The 23519-nt window shown below is 40.8% G+C and overlaps 1 protein-coding gene and 1 long non-coding RNA gene across 12 annotated transcripts in view; one reads left to right on the forward strand and one right to left on the reverse strand.

Moving 5' to 3' along the window:
- Positions 1-886: 886 nt before the first annotated feature.
- ank1b (ankyrin 1, erythrocytic b) overlaps positions 887-23519 on the forward strand; it is a 110265-nt gene continuing 87632 nt past the window's right edge. For all 11 annotated transcript variants that reach the window (XM_078162162.1, XM_078162163.1, XM_033647367.2 and 8 more), the window contains exon 1: positions 887-1545. In XM_078162162.1, the coding sequence (XP_078018288.1) occupies positions 1420-1545 (126 nt within the window). In that variant the 5' untranslated portion in view covers positions 887-1419. The remainder of the gene's footprint in view (positions 1546-23519) is intronic.
- Positions 17835-19021, reverse strand: LOC117269984 (uncharacterized). The gene is made up of 3 exons (XR_004502761.2): positions 18899-19021; positions 18401-18504; positions 17835-17972 (listed from the first exon to the last, which is right to left on the reverse strand). It is a non-coding gene; the product is annotated as an uncharacterized LOC117269984 (long non-coding RNA).

Here is a 23519-nt window from a genome sequence, read left to right on the forward strand (position 1 = left end):
CAAAGAGATGAGTCATGCACTATTTTCATACTTATTGCCTGATGGATGCAATTCATTTGTCAGTCACATTTTTGGTCACAATGAAAATTTTGCCATTTTAAGTTTATGCATTGAGACTGAAACTATCAGAACATGTTACAGGACTAAGTAGCATGCAGTGCAAATGATACAGAGCTTCAGATAAATAGCATTTGATGTTGCAATAGAGTATTTTGTGTAAGACAGGAAATCATTTCAGAGATTATTTTGCATTCTCAAGATTTATTTAGGTTTTACAGACATTAGTTTTAAGTGCATCAAAACATACAACAATCACAATATTTCTGCCCGTCATCTTTAAATTGTCTGCTGTTGTTCACTATCTGCTACTGAAACATCAAACAGCCATGCATGACCTCCCAATGTGATGGAAAGAGGGAAAGTGGTAGAATGAAAGGGGAGGGAGAGGACATGCAGTTTTTATGAAGCATTCATGTTGTTGATGTTTTCCCCCCCTGTCTGCTTCTGACACTAAAACATGAGGGAAGTAGGCTAGTGTGGATCTTAACGTATGGGACCATGTTTCCTTGCCACCTTAATGTCAACCTCCTATTGTCAAAAAAGTGACCAAGCTGCGCAAAGAAACATGCCGCAGAAGAAGAAGCACTCAGATATGGTGTGTTAGATAAAAGATTATATCCATTTCTATTTCACAAGCTTCCATCTCTCACTGCTGCTCTTGCTCTCCATCTGTTTCCAGGTGGGAGGTGCCATGGTCAGAGGAAAGATGTGCGAAAAAATAATTTGAAGGCATTCCTCAGCTTCGGCGCCCTCATCTTTTGTACCTGACTTATGCAAGATGCAGCTATTGTGAGAGAAAAAGCGTTTAGCGGAGAAGGACAACTGCAGAACGAGGCAGAGCAGCAGGAAGAGGAGGACATTTGACAGATAAAAAGAGGGAGCTCTGCAGCAGGATCCCCACCGTGCCTGAGCACAGGACTGCGTGACTGGTCTGTGCAAGCAGAGGGAGAGAGGGAGGAGAGAGGAGAGAAGGGAGGAAGGTAGGAGAGAAAGAAGGGGGAGGGGAGGCAATTCAGCGCAGTGCAAGCTGACTGGATGAGTAGCAGCCGCGGCACAGGCAGCAGCATCAGCACCACTAGCCGTAGCATCTTTCTTTGTGGCTGCTGGAGGCTGTCTTGTGGCTGCTGTAGCATCAACATCATCCCCACACACATAAATATCTGGACACAAGCGCTCCAACAGCTTCCTTCATACACACACATGTCGTGGTGGCCACCGAGGAAGAGGTAGTAAGTGACGGGGCTCGGGGGACAGAGGGACACAGGAAGAGGAAACAGGGACGACCGGTGGTAGTGCGAGCCAGAAAAGGGCTGGAGCGACGGCGACTAGAGCAGCAGCAGCAGCAGTAGCAGCGGCACCATGGCACAAGCCGCTAAGCAGCTCCGTAAGACCAAGGACCTCGCAGAGGCCGCCGCCCAGGAGCAGCGGGAGAAGGAGGAGGAAAAGATAAAAAAGAGGAATCGATCCAGGGACCGCAGGCGCAAGGTATGGCTGGCTGTCTCAGGAGACAGGGGAGGTGACGGTGTTTCTTACATCCATCTTTTCCCCCTCTACCTGCCTTTCTCTGTCTCTGTAAGATTCTCTCTGTCACTGCATTTATTGTGCAAGGCTGGTGAGGATGCAATTACACATGTATAATTACACAGTTGGTCTTGTGGCCTCAGCTGGTGTGTGCGTGTGTGCAGGCTAACCAATCAAGCACATATGCTCTGGTGCACGTTGTGTTTGCTCGGGCAGATATTAAGCTGTGGGGGAAGGAAAAGGAGGCTGTAAATGATGATAGTGTGCCGTTAGAGGTGTGACCGGTGTAGGCTGTTGGTTAAATAACAGGTTAAGTCTTTCCTCTCACAAGCATTTGGGGGGATTTCAGCCTTGCATGGGTGCAGCTCATTCATATTAATGCAATGCAAGTTCAGTGTGCTGCACTTACATGTATTTTCTGCACATAATCCTGTCACCATTAAAACGCACTGCATGCTTCACTCTTTCCCACGTAGCTGTGCTGCTCTTAGATTTGGTGTCTTCCCCCATATTACAGGTTTTTTTTTTTCATTGGGGAAGATGTAAAATGGAGGGGGAAGATGGAGGTACACTCTAATAATAGATGCAAATTTAACCCATCTGTATATGTTCTTTTGGGGAGCATGTGTGTGCTACACGTATTGTTCAATCAAGCTAATTATATAATGTTTGCTGCCAGTAATATTTGTTCCATGGAGACTTAATATTTTAATGTGTTGTCAGCAACTAGGCACGCAGAATCTCATCCTGTAGACATGGGATTTCTCATTCACCCCTACGTCTCACTTCTCCCCTGCTCTCTCCCACACCGGCTGTGCCTTTAGGTGTAGATTTTATTGGGGTTGTGCTGCCTTGCACTCATTCTCGGCGGCACTGGAATAATGCATATTCTATTGTAAAAGGTACTTGTTGAATGGATTAAAAAAAACTTGAATGAATTTGATCCCTGAGTGGAATTAGCAACATTATGCCACATACAGAGGTTCAGTGTTCAATGCTTTCTGTTTCTTCTGCAATATATCTGTGTGCACATATTGATGTGGAGTTGGTGGCAAGAGGAAAGACAGGTCTTTGTTATATTCACTCTATGAGATGTGTGTATGAAACATAGAGAATTAGCATTTGACCGAAAGACAGAAACATAGAGAAAAAGAGCTTGTCCAAAAAATGGCTTCTGCAGAGAGAGCTTAGGTGCTCATGAAGTGTAAGCCATTTTATGTATTTAATATTCTACCAACATAAAACACATTGTTTGTCCCGACCGCAGAGCTGTGTGGTTTGCTGATGGTTTCCAAGGCCATACATTAGGCTTTTAGCTGTGTGTTTTACTGGTGTATCTTTCACTGAAGATCCTGGCAACTGTAGTGATGAAAATGTGGTGATGTAGTGAGGTGTTACATTTTCTACAGCAACATGGAATCAGTTGTGTTAGCTGTGTATTGTCAGCAAAATTGGCCCTCTTTAATATCCACTTAGGCACTATCCATAGACAGGCTTGACTGAAAATGTGTTCCTCTAGGTAAAATCATTCAATCTGAATTGATTTTCAATGAAGAACAACATGCAGAATGTGAATTGGATTGCGTTGGACATAGCATGAATTGGTCTCGTCACTTCCTGTTTGTTGTGTAACTAAGAGTTTGGTGTTGGCAACTTATATAAGGATAACTTAATTTTGAGTTGTAAATGTGATTAGGCAGCAAAAACAAGTTTGCTAAGTTATGTAAGCGCTTGGAATTACTACAGGTGTGAACACTGAAGAAACTGAGCTGAGAACTGATGGAGATAAAACAGTAGACATTTATTCTGTCTCAGCCAGACAATGAACTCCAGGATACACGCGACTATGCGAGATTTAAATTTAAGATATATAATACCTAACTTTTCTGCATTACAATAGAAACCACTAGAAAAGTGTTGTATATTTTGTTGAGTTGTGTACTTACATTCTCCCAAATGTTTCCAACAATGTTTAAATCCAGAGAAATTTTGATTTTAACCAGGGACATGGTCCATTTCATTTGATCGCGATAACCTGTCAGTGGTGTCACATCCACTTTGCACATGCCATAGGGTTGTGGTTGTCTACCAGAAGCTACAATACACTGACTTTTATCCAGTTTAAGCCAAATTTTTTACAATACACTCTTTAGATCTTGCACGTTTGTAAGTATATATTTAAAACGTATGAAGGGTTTTAGTCATTGAACGTCTGGATCTTTAGTTATCACAGAAACAAGCTGAGCAAATGTTAGCAGCAGCTTGGCTTCAGCCCATTTCTCCAAACAGTGTCAGAGAAACACTTCTTTTTACCATGAAACTGCTTTATTCAGTGTTTTTACCAATTTAAATGTCAGGTCTGTTTATTTTTGGAGAGGAGGAGACTTCTGCGGATAATTCGGCTCCCTGTAAAAACCTCCTGAACAAATGAACACAGAGGAACTCGTAACAGGAAGAAATTGACTCCAATGATGGCTTTGCTCTGTCTTTTGATTGAGAGGCAGTTACAGCTTGGTAAGACAGTCCTGATGCTGTGAGCTCAACATTCTGTTTTCCTGTATGGATCACTCTGCCCCAGACACTTTGAGCAGGTGGGTACACAGCATAACAAAACACCAGGGAACATCTTCTTCTTCATCAGTCAATTGATAAATCAAGCTTTTACCAAATTCAGTTGGAAGAATCCCTGATTGGCCCCGATTGGATTTTAATGTCTGGAAAGTGTTTGATACAGAGAAAGAAGCAGGATGTTGAGCTCATGTCATCAGGATAGTCTTACCAGGCTAAGGCGGTTAGACAGTAATCATGTGAAAATTGTGAATGTTGACATTACCTCTTAACAAGGCTTGAAAAGATGGCTTGGGTACACTAAATTTACCATCACTTTATTAGATTGGGGCTTCACAAAAGATACCATTTTTTGGTTGTGCAGCAAGAAGATTTTCTGAGTGGATAAGGTGCCAAGTAGTGGATATGTTGCTATACAGTTTCAATTTGTTAATTTCTGGTTGTTTAAGGCCATTGTGGGCAGTGAGCAAGACTGCTTGATGCAGTATTGGATATTTGGATCAGTGTCTGGCAAGTATTTCATTTACCAGAGTAGCCAAAACAGGCATTTTTATTTCTGATTGGTTTTATCAAGGTACTTCCTCTTTAAAACCCTTTAACACTTGCTAATGATAAAATGATTCACAGTATGAATAACTAAACTTAAACTGATGACATGATACAGCTATCTGGACGTTTTGTCATTGTTAGTGATCAAAGTCAAAAATGAAGTCACTGCAAGCCAAATAAAATCAAGAGTATGAATGCTGTTTTAACCTTAAGTAGATATAATTTGATTTGGGAAAGCCAGATTCAGTGCTTGCTTCACATTATTGCACTTAGCTAGCATCTACTTATATTCATGCTGTTAGTGTTTGCTTCTCATGTGTATTTTGCTGTTCAAAAATCAATGTTTAAAAGTTTAGTAATGCTCATTTAATTTATAACAAGTCTTTGTCTCATTTGGCTCAAGAGTTCTTTTGGCTTCACTGTTGCAAAACCCAAGCACAATTACTCAGTACATAAAAACACAGGTTTGTCTTGTGGGCTGTGAGGCCATGTCAGCAACCTAAATGAATTTGCTCCTGCTCCTAAATAAGGGGATGAAAAGTAATGCAGAACATCAGTGTTATAATATTGTTGTCTGCAGGATTTCACAGCTTAAGGCACATTTGATGCAGCAATAAGGAAGAGTTTGCTGCAAAAATAAACCCATCTCTGCTTCACTGCTTCTGTCTGAGTGGCCTTTCTCCCTCACTCTCACCTCAATCATCCACCATGCCACTTTGTGTCTCTGTTCTCTGTGTATCTCTCCCTGAATCTGTCTTTCTTCCTTCACTTGATTGTTGCTATGCACCTAAAAGGAGAGAGGAAGCAAGTCAAAGAGACAGAGAGGGAAAGAGGAGGCACGGGCAGGTCTTAATGTTCTGGGGATGTTAATTAGGTCCATTCGATGTAAATCAAACTCGGCAGCATGGCATCTCTCTTCCCTGCTCCTCCCCTTGCACAAAGGTCATCCACTACAGTGCCAACAGAGATCCTATCGTAACTCTGGATGGACTGGACAGTAATGTAGTTAGAGAATCTGCAAAGAAAGTGCAGAGGCATTCTGCTTGCTCGGCTGGTTAAGGTGCATGCCAACGACCTTTGTCATTTACTTCTGCCTCTCCTATCTTTCCTGTCTTTCTTTACTTATATCTAACAAATGTAAAAAACAAAATCTTTGAGAGAAGAATAAGAGCAGAAATGTCGCAGAGGCAAACTAAATTATATAACTAAATGTTATATCTTTTGCATCGAGGTGAGTGGTGCCATGCTGTGTAAGGGAACCACTGTGATCAGAGCTGATTGGAAATAACAAGATAACAGTAAATATGCTTGTATCTATTTTTTGGTGTATCTACTTATTAGTTTCTTCTCAGTCCAAATGAGAACTTTATTTGTTATCATCAAAGGCATAAAAGCAGCAGACGGTTTGAAATACAGCTAAATATAATGAATTGTGTTATATATGGAATAAACTGGAGTCCAATGCTTGGCTGCATTGACTGTATGTATTCTTGTCTTACTGGCTGTCACAACCACTGTGGATCACTTTCTGATTATACTGCGGCCACTGAGTCATCATTGATTATTGGCATGTTTACTAGTCACTAGTCACAACAGACCAATGACTGTCATTGATTTATGCTTCTACGAATTAGTGATGTCCTGATCATGTTTTATTGGCCCTGAACCCGATCTGAGTCCTTCAACAATGGGTATCTGCTAATATCAAGTCCAGTCTGTTAGTTATATTTACCTAAATGGTGATTAAAATATGTATCTGACACATTGAAATAACAGCTGTCGACTACTAATGCACACCTTATTTTTCACAAGCTTTTTCAGCAAAATACTGGAGGTCCTGGTTCAAAACTTTTAAATCAATCAGTTTAGATTATTGAAGAGATAGGATTTTTTGAAGTGAGGTTGTATAAGGTGCTTATCCATAGTCAGTGTATTACCATCAGAACATGGCAATCGATGCACACCCAGCATAGAGAAGCAGGCAGGAGTACTGACAGAAAAACTAGGCAAGATACTGCTGTGGACAGGGGCAGCAACAAAATGTATTTTAGACACTTAAAAAAAGGCCCACCATAAAAAAATCAATATTACTTTAAGTGTGTGCTACACTGAGAACATTTTCACTATCACATAGCCCCTTTGGCACTACAACTGTAGAACTCCTGTACTCCTACACATGAGCATAACTGTGCCTGTGGTTGAGAAAATGTAAACCCAAAGGAAAAGGCTCTCTGATGGCAAGGTAAAGTGGTAAAAATACTGTCAACATTGTGTCCATTTGAACTGCTACAGATTTTTTTGGGGAGGTCTTGTTTTAATTGGCTTAAATACATTTTGTAGCTAACCTCTGTCCACAGCTTAGCTTTGTGACAGTACTCCTGTCTGCTTCTCCAAACTGGGAGCATACTGACTGACATCTACAGAGAGGTGTAGACTCAAGTCACATGACTTTGACTTGAGTCAGACTCAAGTCACAAATTTGATGACTCGAAATAAAACTTTACAAAATCAAATAGGCTAAGACTTGCAACTCGACTTGGACTTCAGTACCAGTGGCTCGTGACTTAACTTAGATTTGAGCCTTTTGACTTCAAAGTACTTGATATATTTCCCCAACCCCAAAGATTATAAAGTATGTTAAGGGTGGCAATCCTGTATATGACATCAAATTACACTAGTAACTATTTTTCAACATTTACAATATACAACACTGGTTATTAGTACTATATGCTGTAACAGAACAGTGTCAGAAGTAGTTTTTAAGATTAAGTTCACTTGTTTTAAGAAGCTTGTTAAAAAATGGATACAAATTTTTAGAAAGCATTCATGATTTTTGTCAGTGTCATATATTGTTACTGCATTACATTTAGTGAAGAGCGCAAAATTACTTGTTTAGGACTTGAAACTTAAAGTTTAGGACTTTGGTCTTGACTCAGGACTTGTCAGTCTTGACTTGGAGCTTGATTCGAGATTTGAACGCAGAGACTTGAGACTTACTTGTGACTTGCATTACAATGACTTGGGCCCACCTGTGTTAGGTAATACACTGAGATACGTACCTCAAACAGCCCAACTCCAAAAATCCAAACTCTCCAGAGTGAAAAGTGAAACAGAGTGAAGCTCCTTTACTTACAAACGATCTTTGCTGAACACAGACACCAGCTTGCAGAGATCACTTAAACCAGACCATAGACAAATGTATTTTTAGCTTGTAATCAAGTTACTTATGAAATTAACATGAATTAGTTGCAGCTGTAACGACCTGCTCCTGCAACATAAGTCATTTAAACAGTGAAGGTGATGGTCAGGGATGCCTGAAAATGAGAAGGTGCTACATGAATGTTTGCCATTTCTATGAATGCAACCTCCTTTAAAGCATTGAATTCCCAAATGCATTTGAAAATTTGGTGTTATGGATATTCAGTTCTCTGTAACCAATGGGATAGACTAATCTGGGACTTGAAACCTTTTATTGTCGTACTTCAGCATGAGGCTCCTTAGGCTTGTACATTTTCCTATCTTCTCCAGGCCTTCACTTATTACAATGGATCCAAAGATCTGCTAATGGACAGTGTGTGCACTTTGTGTTTATGTGTGTGTGCTCGCTCATGTTTTCAAAGGAGCTGTATGTGAGCATACATGCACACAGAGTTTGTGTGAGTGTGAGTGAAATAGCAAGGCTTCAGGGTATCTCATTCCACTTTTATGTAACCTTATGGATACCCAAGCCTAATTAGCCAAAACCCTCTTCTGTCTCTCTCCTTCTTTCTTTGCCTCTGCCCACTTTTGTCCTTGCACAAAACAATACACGGGACAATGACATCAGAAATACTTTCAGTAATGCCTAACCTTGGTAATTAAAAGTGGTGTCATCTGCATAAATACATAATTCCAAATATGTTTTAGACAAGGGTAAAATAAATCCTCATTTGACTTATTTAGAGCTTTGGATGCAAAGATCATTGCAATCGTATCTAATCATTCAAAAAACAGATGATACGCTGTGTAAAACGCATGACAAGGCCAGACAATTTCAAACTACAAGAGGCCAAGAGGATAGCACATTGAAGCGGAGAATATTATCCTCCTCAGTCAAATCTCTGACAAATCTTAATATATATTCTACTGCTTCTTAGGGTACACAAGGCCGCACTGATTCAAGACTTCTATCACTTTAAACTCAGCTGCTGTCTTTGTCAGTTTCTTTTCCCTTTCTCTTTAAACCAAGTGTCAAACCATTGCAAATGGTTGCAAATCTACTGTGTTGAAGTACAGTATTATATGCTGTCCCAGATTCGACGAAAGAGGAGGTATGAAAAGAATACTTTGATTCACTGTATTGAGTGGGGAGGGGGAGGAAATGGTGTATGTTTATTTGTGCCCATGAGACTGGGGCTCTTAAGGATGTGTCCTAGAATCCAAGGGACTAATGCATCTGATTTGTCCTGTGTGCATTTCTTTCTCTTGGGTTCACCTGTGTATTTGTCTAGATAGATGTGCACGAGCCTGTATGTATGTATAGGTATTCATTCTCTTTTTAATATTGCGGTCATTGCTTGTGACACATTTTTTAAAGGGGAACACCACCTAAGAATTCCAGCATTATTTTCATGGCCTTGGCAAGTTTAATCGCTATCTGTGAACATGAGCTGGTCTCTTTCAAAGCCAGACACCAGATAAATAAGTCTGACACTTGTGATGTCATCAAGTATTAAGAGCTGCTAAATAGACAGCTAATGGGAGACTGATTTTGTGGACCTACAGAAAGATTGTTTCCTTTTTTTTATATCTATGTTAGCTTTATTTTGTTGTAGTATTTTCAGCTCTGAAACAGAAAATGTACCCATATACTCCCCTGGTAGCTCTCAGCGTCGTTTTCCCAATTCATTGTCTATGGAGCAGCTCCAGATTTGAGTTTTTGCACTCTACTTTTTATATTTTGTTCTTTGGACTACCTTAGGCCATAGGAATAAAAATGGGCATGGTTCTGCTTTAAAGCTGAATTTATACATTGTTCGCCACTTAGAGGCAGGAAAACATTAAAACAAGTTGACAGGTACATGCTGGTTTCTTGTTTTGGCTCATGTGTTAGCCTATGTTTACATGCAGCAAACCCTGAGCAACATTAGCATTCATTTAGAGTCGTGTTTATGGCAATATGAGAAAAGTAATTCCAGTTTTTACTGCCCTTTTTGCTATATTTGGGTCACCACCAGCTCCTGAGGAAGGTGTCTCAGTCTTAAGCTTGCTAGATGAGATAGCTGCTGCATTGGTCTGTCTGTCATTTGGTTGCTGGACAGGTAGACAATGAGTTTATTGGAGCTTGTTCTCTAGAAATGACTCCATACAAGACAAGGTTGATGAGAGTGATAAGGCTCAACTGTACAGCTAAACAGAATGATGCTGTCTGTATTGCTGCAATGAAATAGGACATTTAATAACTTAAGGTTTGTACATGTTGAGTCATACTGAGAACTGTTTCAGGTTGGTTGAGGTTATGGTGGAAGCTTTTACATCAGGTCAATTCTTGAAAACATTTTCAGAGGCATGTCATGCATGTGTTTTGGCGGCCAACAGCAATAGGCAGCGTAATAGTGTAGGCTGGTGCCTTTTCATCCCCTCTGAGGAAAAGGGAGGGCAGGATGAGCCAAGGTCGAGCAGAGCAAAGCAGCACTCAGCCCAGCGCGAAGCAGCCACAGGCTATATTTACCTGCCAGCCTAGGATTACACTGCATCTGAGAGCCAGAGCTACCCATCTATCTACACACCACTACTGTGTGCTTGCCGAGCACCTGCTCTGATACTGTATCTGATGTTGCCCCGGATCCGTACCTGCTCAAACAACACAGGAAGATTCCAGAATAGAAGCATGATGGTCGATATTTATCAGACCTCTCCGAGGGCTTATCTAGGACTCGACTCTGTCACATATTTTAATCTGGAGATCAAAATGATTTTAGATAAGCGGGCCTTGTCAGACACCTTTGATAGATAGCAGGAAAGTCATTTGCTCCATTAATGCAAAACTTTGGTACCCAGTCTGGCTATGAACCTGCAATTCTAGTCTTTAGTGAATGGACTAAAAGAAAATAATATGTGGATTAATTAGAAATTTCAGAGATATCTTCATGTGCAGGGTTAACGAAGTAAAGATTTTCAGACTCAAACCTAAAATCCTAATAGAGTGCTGCGGGCATGACTCCTAAAACCCAGAAATTAGTTAGCATTTTTAGCACTCCTGGTTCCCTCGTCTCAAAGACAATAGGTTTTTTGAATGGGTTTTCGGTTATATGCCTGAAATAAGGTCTGTGGTACACACAAGCATAAAAGACCTATGTTGTATGACAAAAAATACCTCAGCTAATCCCCAACTTGGGAATTTTGAAGCTTTTGTGTGTCTTAAAAAAAGGCAGTTGCAAACAAGTGGCTAAATGACACAACAGAACATTATCACGCCCAACACAGCGTTACAGCCTCTAAAATCATAAAAGTGGTGTTCATTTGTGAAGATTATCTTGCTGAACAAAACTTGTAAGTGTCAAAAACTTTTGTTTGAGCTGAGCACAGGGTTTATTTTCTGCAATAATGCAAAATCCAATGGAAAAATCCCATTGGTTTCCTGTCAAGGGAACCAGGGCAATGCTAACTTCAGTGTTGGCCTACAAAAAACATCATTCCTGCAGCAGCCTGTACAGTGTATTAAAAAGTTAAAGACATTATTCTGCCTCAATTTCATGATCTTACTTTTTTTTTTTGCCTGCAGTGTATTCTTGGATAAATAACTAAACAATTTGAACTCATAGTATAGTTCATATATGAGGCTAAAATCATAATCTTCCACTTCCCATGAAATCTGTATACATTTTTCAGTCGTTCCGGCATTGTTTTGCGACACTAGCAACAGTTGACGTGGTCAGAGAGTCATTGCGCCGATGGCCCATTAGATCAATGTGCAGTCGTTGAGTTCCCTGAGTGTCACAGCTCATCTGCCAGCCTGTACCTGCTAGACAGAACATCCATCAGCATTGTTAGCAAGGCCAACCGACGCGGAGCCCTGGCACGCACAGGGAGGGGTAACAGCTGTAAATCTTTTGGCAAAGTTTATTGTGACCCTGGGGTCAGTCAGCAGGCCGTATGAAGTGACTGATGTTACCATGGTGATTACGCTGTGACACTGCACGTGTGAGGATGATGAAGAGATGAGGACGTGGACGAGGGCATGCCTCGGTCGGCGATGAGACATCTAACATGCTGCACAGATCGCAGGCTAGACAGGGAAAATGCTGCAGGGGAAAAAGCTTGTTGCTTCAGCCACACTCTCAAAAGGCTGTGCGTGGCCCCACATTTGTGTGTATGCTGAGTTTAATTTCAACTCACAGTGCCTCTGATGAGAACAAGAAAACATGAGTCAGACAGATTAGTCTTCAAGATTTAAGGATTTATTATTTATTATATAATAGGACTGCACAACAAAATGTAGTTGTATTCTTTCATCTCAAGCAGCTCCATCTCACATCAAAAGGGACATCTTAAATATACAACAGTTACAGAACACTTCTAATTTACATAATTGACCTACATACAGTATACCTAGTACTAATGATGCCATTGACTTACCACAGGTCATTAGCAAAATCACTATCTAAGCGCCGCTAATTCCTAAGAATCATTAGAGGAAGAGTGAAAGTGATACGGACTGGCACAAGGCCACACACACTGATATGCCCACAAAGAGCACACACCCACCCACACGCACACACTCTGAGCAGGAGCTGGGCATTATGTAATGGAATTAGTGCTCCTCAAGGTCTGCATGGATCATGTGGCTTGCAGGAGCCCGCTAATGCACTGAAGCAGCAGCTCTCAGGCACACCCTGACTCCATCACTTTCCTCTGCTGGCCTAAACGCATTTTGCAGTGTGTGCTGTCTGATGGACACAACGCATGATCAAAACTCAAGGATTTCATATAGCAGGAATGTAGTGTGCAACTAGGGCTGGGTGGTTTTTAGAAATTTCAGTGCCATTACCCTTGAAGTGACACTGACACCTTTTTTGCCTACTTCATTCAATATGAATCATGTGAATGGAAGCATTCAGTTGTGTATGATGCCCCCAGACACCACAGGCGTGTAGTATAGCCATACTTCAGAATATTTTGGTAGCATCTTGGCAGGCTGACCTGCCAGCTCTGTCTAATACAGCATGCTAGACTTAACCACACCACCTGCTGTGTGGGTTGTAGCTACTGCAGCATTCGTTCATACCAAAGGATCAAATGCAAGTATTGTCTGACTGGATAAGTTTTGATACTACTTGGTATTGGGTTATTTCAGTAAATACCTTAAAGGCCTGAGTAACAATACCCATCCCTCTGAGCAGCTATATATTTCTCACATGCTCCAAACTGACTTGAGATTGATTTTACGGCATGGACAAATCTGGATTTGATACATTTTTAGTCTAATAGCAGAAATGTGGATAGACTAGCGATAATCAAGTGCACCATTATCAGTATCTGTATCTGTACTTACTGTATTGTCACACAGCGCCAAGTATCGATTTTTTAATAATATAAATTATTAATATCATAAAGAGAAATTAAACTTTAGTTAGCCTATTAGAATAATATAATCAGTTGCCTTTTCATTCCAATAGATACATTTTGCTGCTGGAAAAAAAAAAATGGCTGAAGTTAGATGAAGAGACTGAGAACTCATTAAACAGATGTTTTCCTCTGGGGACATAATTTACAGTTGAAAAAAGGTAATACTTTGCACAATATTTTATCACAATCCTGAGCATATCGAGACATATTTAAAATTGCAATAATAATGTATCTAGACTTTAGTATCATGATAATATTGTATCGTGAATCCTGTGAAAATTCCCACCCCTAGTAATTGGTAGTTTGTATTTCAAGCCTGACATTGATATGGGTTGACCAAAAGTTGCTATATAGACCCGTTCACGGTTTGTACACAATGATGACGTAGTACGTATGCGCGCGCATTTTGGCAACGGAAGTATGGCGGAGATCGACAGTTTGTCAAGCTATGCAAGGGGATTATCAACAAAAGATCGCGAATGTTACCTCAACAAGTTGACTTTGACAAATGGTGTCCGACTTCCAGATCCGTGTGCTATTAATGAGTGGGTTGAAGACGTTAGCAAGTGGCCGAATATACAGTGGCCAGATATATATACGTATTTAATTGAGAAACCGAGTGTGTACACCAGAGAGAAATTACGAGCCTATAAATCGCTGGATGCTTATGAGTATGTTGTCTGTGGTCATGTACAGAACGTCAAATACCATGACATAGACTCAGAGTTTTGTGTGTTGAAATCAGAAATTCTCCCTAGTCAAAGACAAGGACACAAGACAACGATGTATGAGGCTTGGGTTATAATAAACCAACGAGAAAACTACGTCCTCACAGCGAATTGCACCTGTATGGCAGGGTAAGTAACCTATTATTTGGTGTTGTGGGCTTGTAGCTAACATAGTTCAGAGCTCTATGATATAGTGGTTATACAAACATGAATTATGCTTCTGTTTTACTGTCCTTTCAGGTTATCATTATGGATCAGCCAGTATGTTTATTATGTTTTTGTGAAATTTCAGGCTTGGGTCATGCTGCAGCCATGCAGCTGCAATATTATTCAAAGTTGAGCTCTATGTTAGGATGGGAAGGACAGAGAAAGCAGCATTTACTTCTGGAGTGTGCATGTGGAAAGACATCAGCAGGAAAGAAGTCAGACCAGCTCCATTGAGGGAAATCAGCTTCCACAAACCAAAGAGGCTAGGCAGGCAGCTTCCAGCAGCTTCAACATCTGCTAGGAAGAATAGTATCACACCCAGAGGCATGTAATAGTTGACAGAGCCTAAATGGAAACTTATCTAGGCTCTGTCAACTATCACACCCAGAGGCATGTAATAGTTGACAGAGCCTAGATAAGTTTCCATTTGCCATAGTGCATTTAAATAATTCTCAAGATTTCTCCTCATTGTTTTGACACCATAATGTAGCCTGAGAAAGGTGTTACTTGGTGATTCAGAGATGAAAAACCTAAAGGCCTACAGACACAGTTTGAATAATGTCAGTATCATTTGTTATGTTAGTTTGAATATGTCTGTGCATTTGTCTTCAGATTACTGATTCTAGAAATTAGATTGTTTGTTATCTATTATACACCTGCGTGTTTAAAGCTCTGCTTAACTGGTTTAAGAAGAATTCAGTCAGTATTCTTAAAATGTGAATATTATGCAGCACAATAATTGTGTCTTTTTGTTGCTCTTTTATCAGTGTTGACAGATGATGACATCCGGGAACTGCAGGTTGTGGACCCAGGTGCTGCAGTGCTGACAAGCCTGGAGAATAGGGACACTGACACTGCATCATCTGACACTGATTCAGAGGAGCATCCAGACTTACCTGAGCCCTTGACTGCTTTATTTGATGCAACACTCAGGGAACTCACACCACAGGAAATGCAGGTGAAATGTGAGGATACATTTCACAGACTAAAAACTACACTACAACCTCATCAATGTGAGAAACTGGAATTTGTGACACAGCAACAGTCAAGGTCAAAGGAGTGGCACACCTATAGGGCTGGTCGGATCACAAGTACCAAATTTCACCATGCGACCACAACTGACAAGATCAGCAAAACATACCTAAATGATATAATGCAGTACAGCAAAACACAGTTAAATGTCCCATCTGTGCTCTGGGGTGAAAACATGGAGGAAATGGCAAGACAAGCCTACACTGCATTTATGTCCCAAAGCCATCCAGATTTCAGCATCAGCTCATGTGGCTTAGTAGTGCAACCTTCTGAGCCACACCTTGGATCATCGCCAGACGGGATAGCAAGATGTACCTGCTGTGGCAAAGGGGTGGTAGAGATAAAGTGTCCCTACAAATACCGCAATAGCCTTCAAGGATGCACAGAAGACAAGCAGTTTTGTCTGGACAAGTCATTCTCATTGAAACATTCACACCCATACTACTATCAAACTCATCTTCACATGTTTGTGTGTGATGTTAGCTACTGTGACTTTGTGTTGTGGACGAAGGAGGAGTTCATTGTGCAACGTATCCTAAGAAATGAGGAGTTTCTGCAGGAGGCTTTGCCAAAAGCACAAGACTTCTTTATCTCGAGTGTGTTGCCTGAACTACTGACAAGAAGACATGACCCTGTATTGGTGTCACAGAGAGCCTGCAAATACTGTGAAAGGCCAGATTTTGGCAAAATGATAATCTGTGTCAAATGCAACAACCGCTTTCACTACAGCTGTGCACAGATCAAAAGGAAGCCAGCAACATGGTTATGTAGGAAATGTCTGAGAGTTGAGGCCTGAATGCCTTCATTTAGAACTGGGCAATATATTGATATTGTGATATGAGACCAGATATGGTCTTAAATGTTGGCTATGGATTGTCTTTTCCTGGTTGTAAAAGTTGCATTACAGTTAAATGTCATGTTCTGAACCTACCAGACTGTTCTGTTCTATTATTATTATGGTTGCCTTTAATGTCTTAGTCATTATATCGACAGTACTGATTATTATAGATCAAACATCTCATTGTGTAAATATTTTGTGAAAGCACTAATAGTCATCCATATTGAGGTATTTGGTCAAAAATATCAATCTGAATCTGGTCCATATCACCTAGACCTACATTTATTAAAGTTTGAAACAATGAATTCATCAGCAGCCTTTTCCTTACATTTTATGTTGTTGTTATTGACTGCTGTGTGTAGATGCACTTCAGTGCAACAAGACATTTAAAGTTTTATTCTGTAATGCTATGTATGTATGTATCCATAGAGATAATTTGCGACCTAAAATTAAGGAATATTTGACAGATTTGTTTATTTACACTACTGTTTACAACATACAGAACCAGTTTGATTCTAATATATTGTACATACTCCTACTTTCCATGTTGTTAATGTTTAATCGCACTTTAATGGCACCTATGTTGTTTGTATACATTTCTCAAATGGTTATTTTGGAATGAAACTCTGTTAATAACATCATTACAAATAAAAGTGATACTGCACTCTGAATTGTTGTAGTCTGAGATAATCTGGGGGAAAAAGGACCATTAGACACATCAGCGGCAGCCAATGTTGGAAGGTTTATTATAATTCAGTTTTAAGTACAGTTTTAAGTTTTAAGTACAGTAAATACATGTTTTACAGATGTAAATCCCTTTATAACTTATACATGGTTATGGGTAACTCATTTGGGAACAACACTCTTACAGAGGTTTGTGAGGGCACCACATACAGTCACAACATCATCTAGTATGTTAACCTGCGACACTGGAATAACTGTTTGCAAAATCTTAAAGTTCTTCCACCGACCAATAACTCATTCCACATGGATCCTCACACGAGAAAGTTGTCTAGATGTGTCCACTTCCTGTGCAGAAAGCTGCTTTTTTCCTTTGGTGAAATGAGGGATACGAAGGGTTGCACCATAAGCCGCAAGCTCATCTCTGATGAGAAATCCTCTGTCTGCTAAAACCTCATCCTTAGGCTCCAAAAGTTTGAAGAAACCTGACTCTTTAGTGATCTGCTTGTCTGAAACCCGTCCACCCCATCCAGGAGACAGAAATGAAATTGCACCAGTGGGAGTGATGCCGATCAAATATTTAATGGTGTTGTGTTTATAATTTGACCATGTCTGGGCCCTGGCAGTCAGATTACTAGGTCTAGCTATGAAAATTTCAGTGCAATCTATTATGCACCGGCATCTTTTAAAGTTGCGCTTGAATATTTTTGGCATATTTTTAAGTATTGCCCCCTTACTTGGCCGTTTAATGAGTGGCTTGAGGACCACGGCCATAGCAGGGACCCAGCTCCGCAAAATATTTGATACGGTGGTTTTTGATACCTTAAATCTATATGCCAAGTCAGTATTACTTAGGCCCAACCTTAATTTCATCAATATAACCAATAGGTGGTCCTCTACTGTAAGTTTTTGGCTAATTCTTTGTACGCTGCACGTTATTTTTGTAAGCAGCCACTCAAAGATCACGGAGGTCAGTCCTGTGAGAAAAATCAATTGTCCAATGTTGCACTTAACAGTGGTATAGGAAAATGTAGATTTTTGCAGCTCCTCTTTCAGCTTTACATTTTCAGCTCGTAGTGTGTCAAACTCCTGTCGCAGGTTGACATACTCCTCCTGAAGTTGACTGTGTCTCAGGTTCAGATCATCGTACTCTCTCCTTGGAACTGGGATATCCTCCTCAGCTTTAATATAGAAAAGTGAAAAATTAGCATGTGCTGCAACCAATGCAGACAAGTTCACAATCCAGGGTTCTCACACATTTTTACCAATGAATTTTCAAAACTTTTCCATGATGTTTCCATTATACTTTGCCCCATTCCCATAACTTTATTTAAGTACTTTAAAATAGGTAGGCCTATATTGTAGTATGATTACAAGGAGAGTAGGAGAACAGGAAAAGAGGGGAAGAATAAGAGGAGGAGGAGGTGAAGCGAGGGAGAAACAATACCCCAAAACAGTGTGTATTAAAAACTTTTCATAAACATTGTTAATTCCAAAACCACTTCAAGGCCTGGAAAACTATTCTAATTTAATAACTTCTCCTGGAATTTCATGACGGTGGGAACCCTGACAATAGGTCAGTTAACTGTAAGATTAAATATATTCATACCAGGACAATGATCCATACTGCATTCTTGTTCTGGAGTTTCAGAATGAGCAGGTTGATTTACTGCAGTGTTAGGTCTGTCATCTCTCCTCCTTTTCCTATGGTACCTACAGTAAAAACAGCAGAAATTTACAGTTAGACTAATCCATATCACGAAACAGCAGCTGTAGGCACCAAAGCTTATGCAAGAGAGGAAAACAAACTAAAAAAAACGACTGAGAGGGGGGCAACTCTAATTAGTCTTACCTGTCCATCTTTGCCTCGGGGTTCTGGCTTTGTTTTGTGTACACAAACACAGAAGGTACAAAATCAGGACTACTAGAGTCCAATGATGCCTCACCTGCAAATAAAACACACACACACGTTTGTTTACTAGTCAAATCTAACGCCAGCTAGTCATCAAAGTTTAGCTGCATTTGATTATTATTCTACATCGTACAGACAATCACTAATGTAAACCAGGCTTTCCAGTAAAATCAAAGAGTAGATAGATAACCTTACCTGATACAAAGTGGGCGCTGCAGACGCGAGCATTTTTGATTATGTCCTCATTCCAGTCAACACGTTTAATCGCTTGCAGCCACAGACGCCGCCGGTTGCTCTGAAACGGTCGTGATCCTGTCGGAATCCTGTAAAACTTTAGTCCGCCGGTGGAATATCGATTCTGACAACCGTACACGCAACAACCAGACATTTTGATGCTGGAAACAGTTTTTATCCACTTTTAAATGCTTGCTACCTCGTCTGTGTCGGTCAGAACAGCTGGGGAACGCTGGGGAACAACACCACTTCCGTTGCCAAAGTGCGCGCGCAACTATTTGATGACGTTGGCCGTGAAGGGGTCTATTTATTATCCATTAGAAAACTATTTACAGAACATCCTCAGAATTTAGCGTCATATCATTTTAGATCACAAGAATAAGGGATTGAATACAGCTACTGAAATGAGGATTTTCAGTCATCACAATTACAAATATTGACACATTTTACTCAGATAGTGCTCACTCTTATAAAAAGTACAACCTTGGATTGGACACACCCATGCCATCTACGTCTTTGAAGATTTCTAGCCAACAATTTTCAGTGACCTTTTAGAAAATTCCTGTGTTAACATATTACATTTTAATCATGCATATTATTAACACACCAGGCTTTAGCTTCTTAACCCCTGGCTATGGGTTTAAAAGGCCAGCTGTTAAGGACCACCACATTCTTTAGTTGGCGGCGACATATTAGATTACTACCTTTTCGTTAAAGGTAATGAGGGGATGCTCAGAAGTTGATTCATGACGTCACCCATGAAGCAGTTAATACGACATTTGGGGATAAGAAAGCAAGGTGTGATTGAAAAAAATGGTAATTACTTGATGCACTGGAAGTAAGTGTTCTTTGACAAGTAGAGTCACCTTTATTTCACCCATTGAGGCATGCGCGTGTGTAGGTGGTTTAATTGGTTTTGTGTGTGTGTGCATGTGTGTGTGTGTGTGTTTGTGTGTGCATGTGTGTATATCTGCACGATGAGAAGGGTGTCATGTGTCACTGGGATTGCTGCCTGATGGCAGATATAATGGCTCCTCTCTCTTGAGGCTCATCACTCAGTAAGCAATCTATGCTGGTGGATAGGGCACGCACACACACACACATACACACATCCTGATAAAATCATCGTAATTCGGTTAAAGAGGAATACGTACTGTAAACAGTATTGGTTTTCTAGTTGTGAATCTACTGAAACAAAAGCGGTTTCCAAACATCTCTGCCAAAACCAGCTGCCATTCATTCACTGGTATCACTTCACACCCTCTGATCCGAGAGAGCTTGCATCAGCACTCATTGATGGCAGCCGGGCAGGGAACACGACAGCGAGAGGTGACAGCCAGAAGCAAACTCAAACTGAGTGTTTCTCCTCAGTCGACTCTAAATCCTCATCAATCCATATGCTACTTTTTCCTCCTTCACTGTAATTCTATTTTTCTCCTCCCCGAGTGGGTATGATCTGTTGTTGGGTGTTTCTGGTCGTGACTTTGTCATTATGTCACTGACATGAATGTCAAGGACAGAGAAAAGAAACCAATCAACAGTGCTGTATGTCTCCCTGCACTATCCTTGTCTGCTGTCTACTGTACAGAGGCATTGAGTTGGAAAATGCACACTGCACTTGTATAAATACTTCATCGCTAATTCAATTTTAAACTCTAGATGGAAGGAGGGAAAGTGAAGCAACTGTTTGTTCTTTCTCCATGCCCTCAGATGGCACTTTTCTCCGTCAGCTATCTTTCTGTCTCTTTGCTTATCCCTGCTCTTCGCAGTATCTGTCTCTCTGCATCCTGCCATCTTCCTCTCCTGTCTTTTTCTTTCTCTCCCTTCTCACTCCTTGTCTTTCTCCTTTATTCTGTCTCATTAACCATTTCCTTGTTTTCATGTCTTGTTTTTCCCCACATTTAATTTTTCATGGTAGAAGCAGAGAAGGAGCACAGTTAATGAAAATGCTTAGTGTGTCATTTTTGTTGACCTGATTACATGTCTCTGTGTAAATAATGTGTAATAATGTGTTAATATTTACATCTCCAATACAATGTGTGAAAATGTACATGTTAAGTTGCAGTGATTCATGGTCATGTCAACACACTGCTTTGGCCGGTTTGTGGAGTGGCTTAAAAATAAACTACGATTTAAAACAGGCTCTATAGAAGCCTCTATCAGGTCTATAGTGGCTGCCATTGTTTTTTTTACTCATCAGTGTTACCAGTGCACCACTTGACTCCTCTTGACAACAGCTAGAGAAAGGCTTAATTCCCTCCTATGGCGCTGATTGGCTAGTCATTAGTCCCCATGCGGTGCTCATTGAACTGATTGCTTTTTCAACCAAGAAACCACTGTTTCATGTCGTGATGCCATGACATTGAGAAGGCAGATTTAAAGGTCAGGACCAAGCCTGTAGAAGTCATGAGGGAACAATGATCAAAACATTGCTGAACTTGCACCTTTGGTATTTTTGTAAATGATTCAAACTTTGTCTCTTGGAAATTTGCAGCAGCAAAGATATTGTGAATGAAACGTAATGTTGGAGAGATGATGTTTTTTGTTTTGTTTTTTATCAGCATGATGAAGGAACATTGTTGATCAAGATATTTTGGGGGGGGGGGGGGGGGGGGTTGCCCTCATTTAATAGGACAACTATAGCGTGAAAGGAATAGTGAGAGTAAGGGGACGTGCAGCAAAGGGCCATGGGTTGAAATCGAACCTGCAACCACTGCAGCAATGACACAGCCTTTGTACATGGGGCACCTGTTCTACTAGGTGAGCTAGTGGGCGCCACAAAGGTTTTTGGATGCTGGCGGGTCACTGCTCATGCGGTTGACCGGTTGGTGCAGAGAGTAGCTTCTTTGCTTTCTTTTCGTTGTCACGCGAGTTGTAAGTTGTGAGAGTAATGTGCTTCGACTATATTGTATATTGACTGACTGTCTGGAGTACTTTTGTGGCGTGGTTGTGCGGATGTTGTCACTACCTCTCACATACCCACATACTAGCGAGCTAACACTAACTAGCCAGCTAGTATCAGCGAAAACAGCCCCAAAGTATGGACTGCACAAGGACTTTGTGGGTTTTTGTGCTCCTGTTTCTCATCCTGGATCATCTGCCCTCTCTAACAAATGGATATAGCCTTCCGGGCAACCAACGGATCACTTACTCCACTTTCTGCTGCAGCTGCAATACCACTCTCATCAAGCTGCTGTCACAGACAAGCTGCCGGAGGAGCTACAACGTAAACACATACCTGACCGGGCGGACACCACATCTTGATATTGAAGATATCAGTAAAATGTTCACTGACGACATATTTTATTTGTTTTCCTACACAATCTGCTCTGACAAGACACCCACTCGCAGCAACTAAAGCATGATTGAACTATTTTATGGCTATGTTAAGGCAATCATAGTACTTGGTTAAGATGCTGTCTAAACTGGTCCAGCCATGGGGTCCAGATTTCTCCTTAGTCATTAGTTCAAGGTCCACACAGTTTAATATATTCAGAATCATACTTATGTTGGGCCATGTCATCGAGCTATTTTTCTCTCTCTGTAAGTAGCTCTCAAGTAGTTGTCCATTAGTTATTCACTCTACATTAGGAAAAGGCACTTCAAAATAAAAGCTCTGTACTGGAGGTTTACTGTACTTGAAAATAAAGTGTGTTTCTTACAAACTTGACACCTTTGCAAATCACTTGCGGCCCGTTCAGATTGGATCCGCAACTCACTTCTGGATTGTGACCCACCAGTTGGGAACCACTGGTCTAAATGTAACCATATGCAGGACCCAGGATGTAAACCTCTAGCTCTGGTGTCCAGTCATGTGCTTTGTATGCAGCGGCAGATGGCAAGCCACCCTGGCCACCTCTGTGATTAGCATGTGATACACAAATGTGGCACTTCTGCAGAAATTCTGTTTCTCACCACTGAATTATGGTGTGTGGTACTAATGCCTCCACAGTCTGCAGTACCATGAGTGCAAGTTCTCACAATGTAGCCCGCTGAATATGAGCATTGTGTCAAGTGTCCATTGCTAATCCTTGAGTCATCGGAAAGTTTGGATTACATTAAAGGACTGACTCTATCTTGTTAGCTACTAGTTTGTTCTGCAAAGACGAAGCCCAGTTAAGCCAATAAACAGTATACTGTCTATCCAGACAAGTAGTTCAGCACATAAGCAGAGTACTGAAACCAATAACCCTATGTCAAGAGACTCCATACACATTCTGTAGTCCTTCTCCCTAAAAGCCTGTCAAATGTCCGCATATCCAGGATTCGAGAACGATTAAAAGGCTTTCTGTCTGGAATCCCCAACATGCTGCTGTCAGCCAAGCTGACTCACTTTACATGTCAGTGTCACTGCCAACATCTTTCAGGCACTGTAGTCGGCCGCTAACTAATGTGTCCTCCCGGCCACTGTAAAATCAAAAGCCAAGAAAATTAATAAAGATGTATATTTGCCCTTATTCTCATTCTCAATGTCCAGAGTTAATGTCACGCATCATCAAGCAGTTTACTACAATTCAAAAGTCTGAAAATGTGTCTCACCAGTCTAAAATGTCAGAATTTGTTTTCATATAGGGCAGCATTA

The sequence above is a fragment of the Epinephelus lanceolatus genome, chromosome 19 (genome assembly GCF_041903045.1).
Source record: "Epinephelus lanceolatus isolate andai-2023 chromosome 19, ASM4190304v1, whole genome shotgun sequence".
NCBI lineage: Eukaryota > Metazoa > Chordata > Actinopteri > Perciformes > Serranidae > Epinephelus > Epinephelus lanceolatus.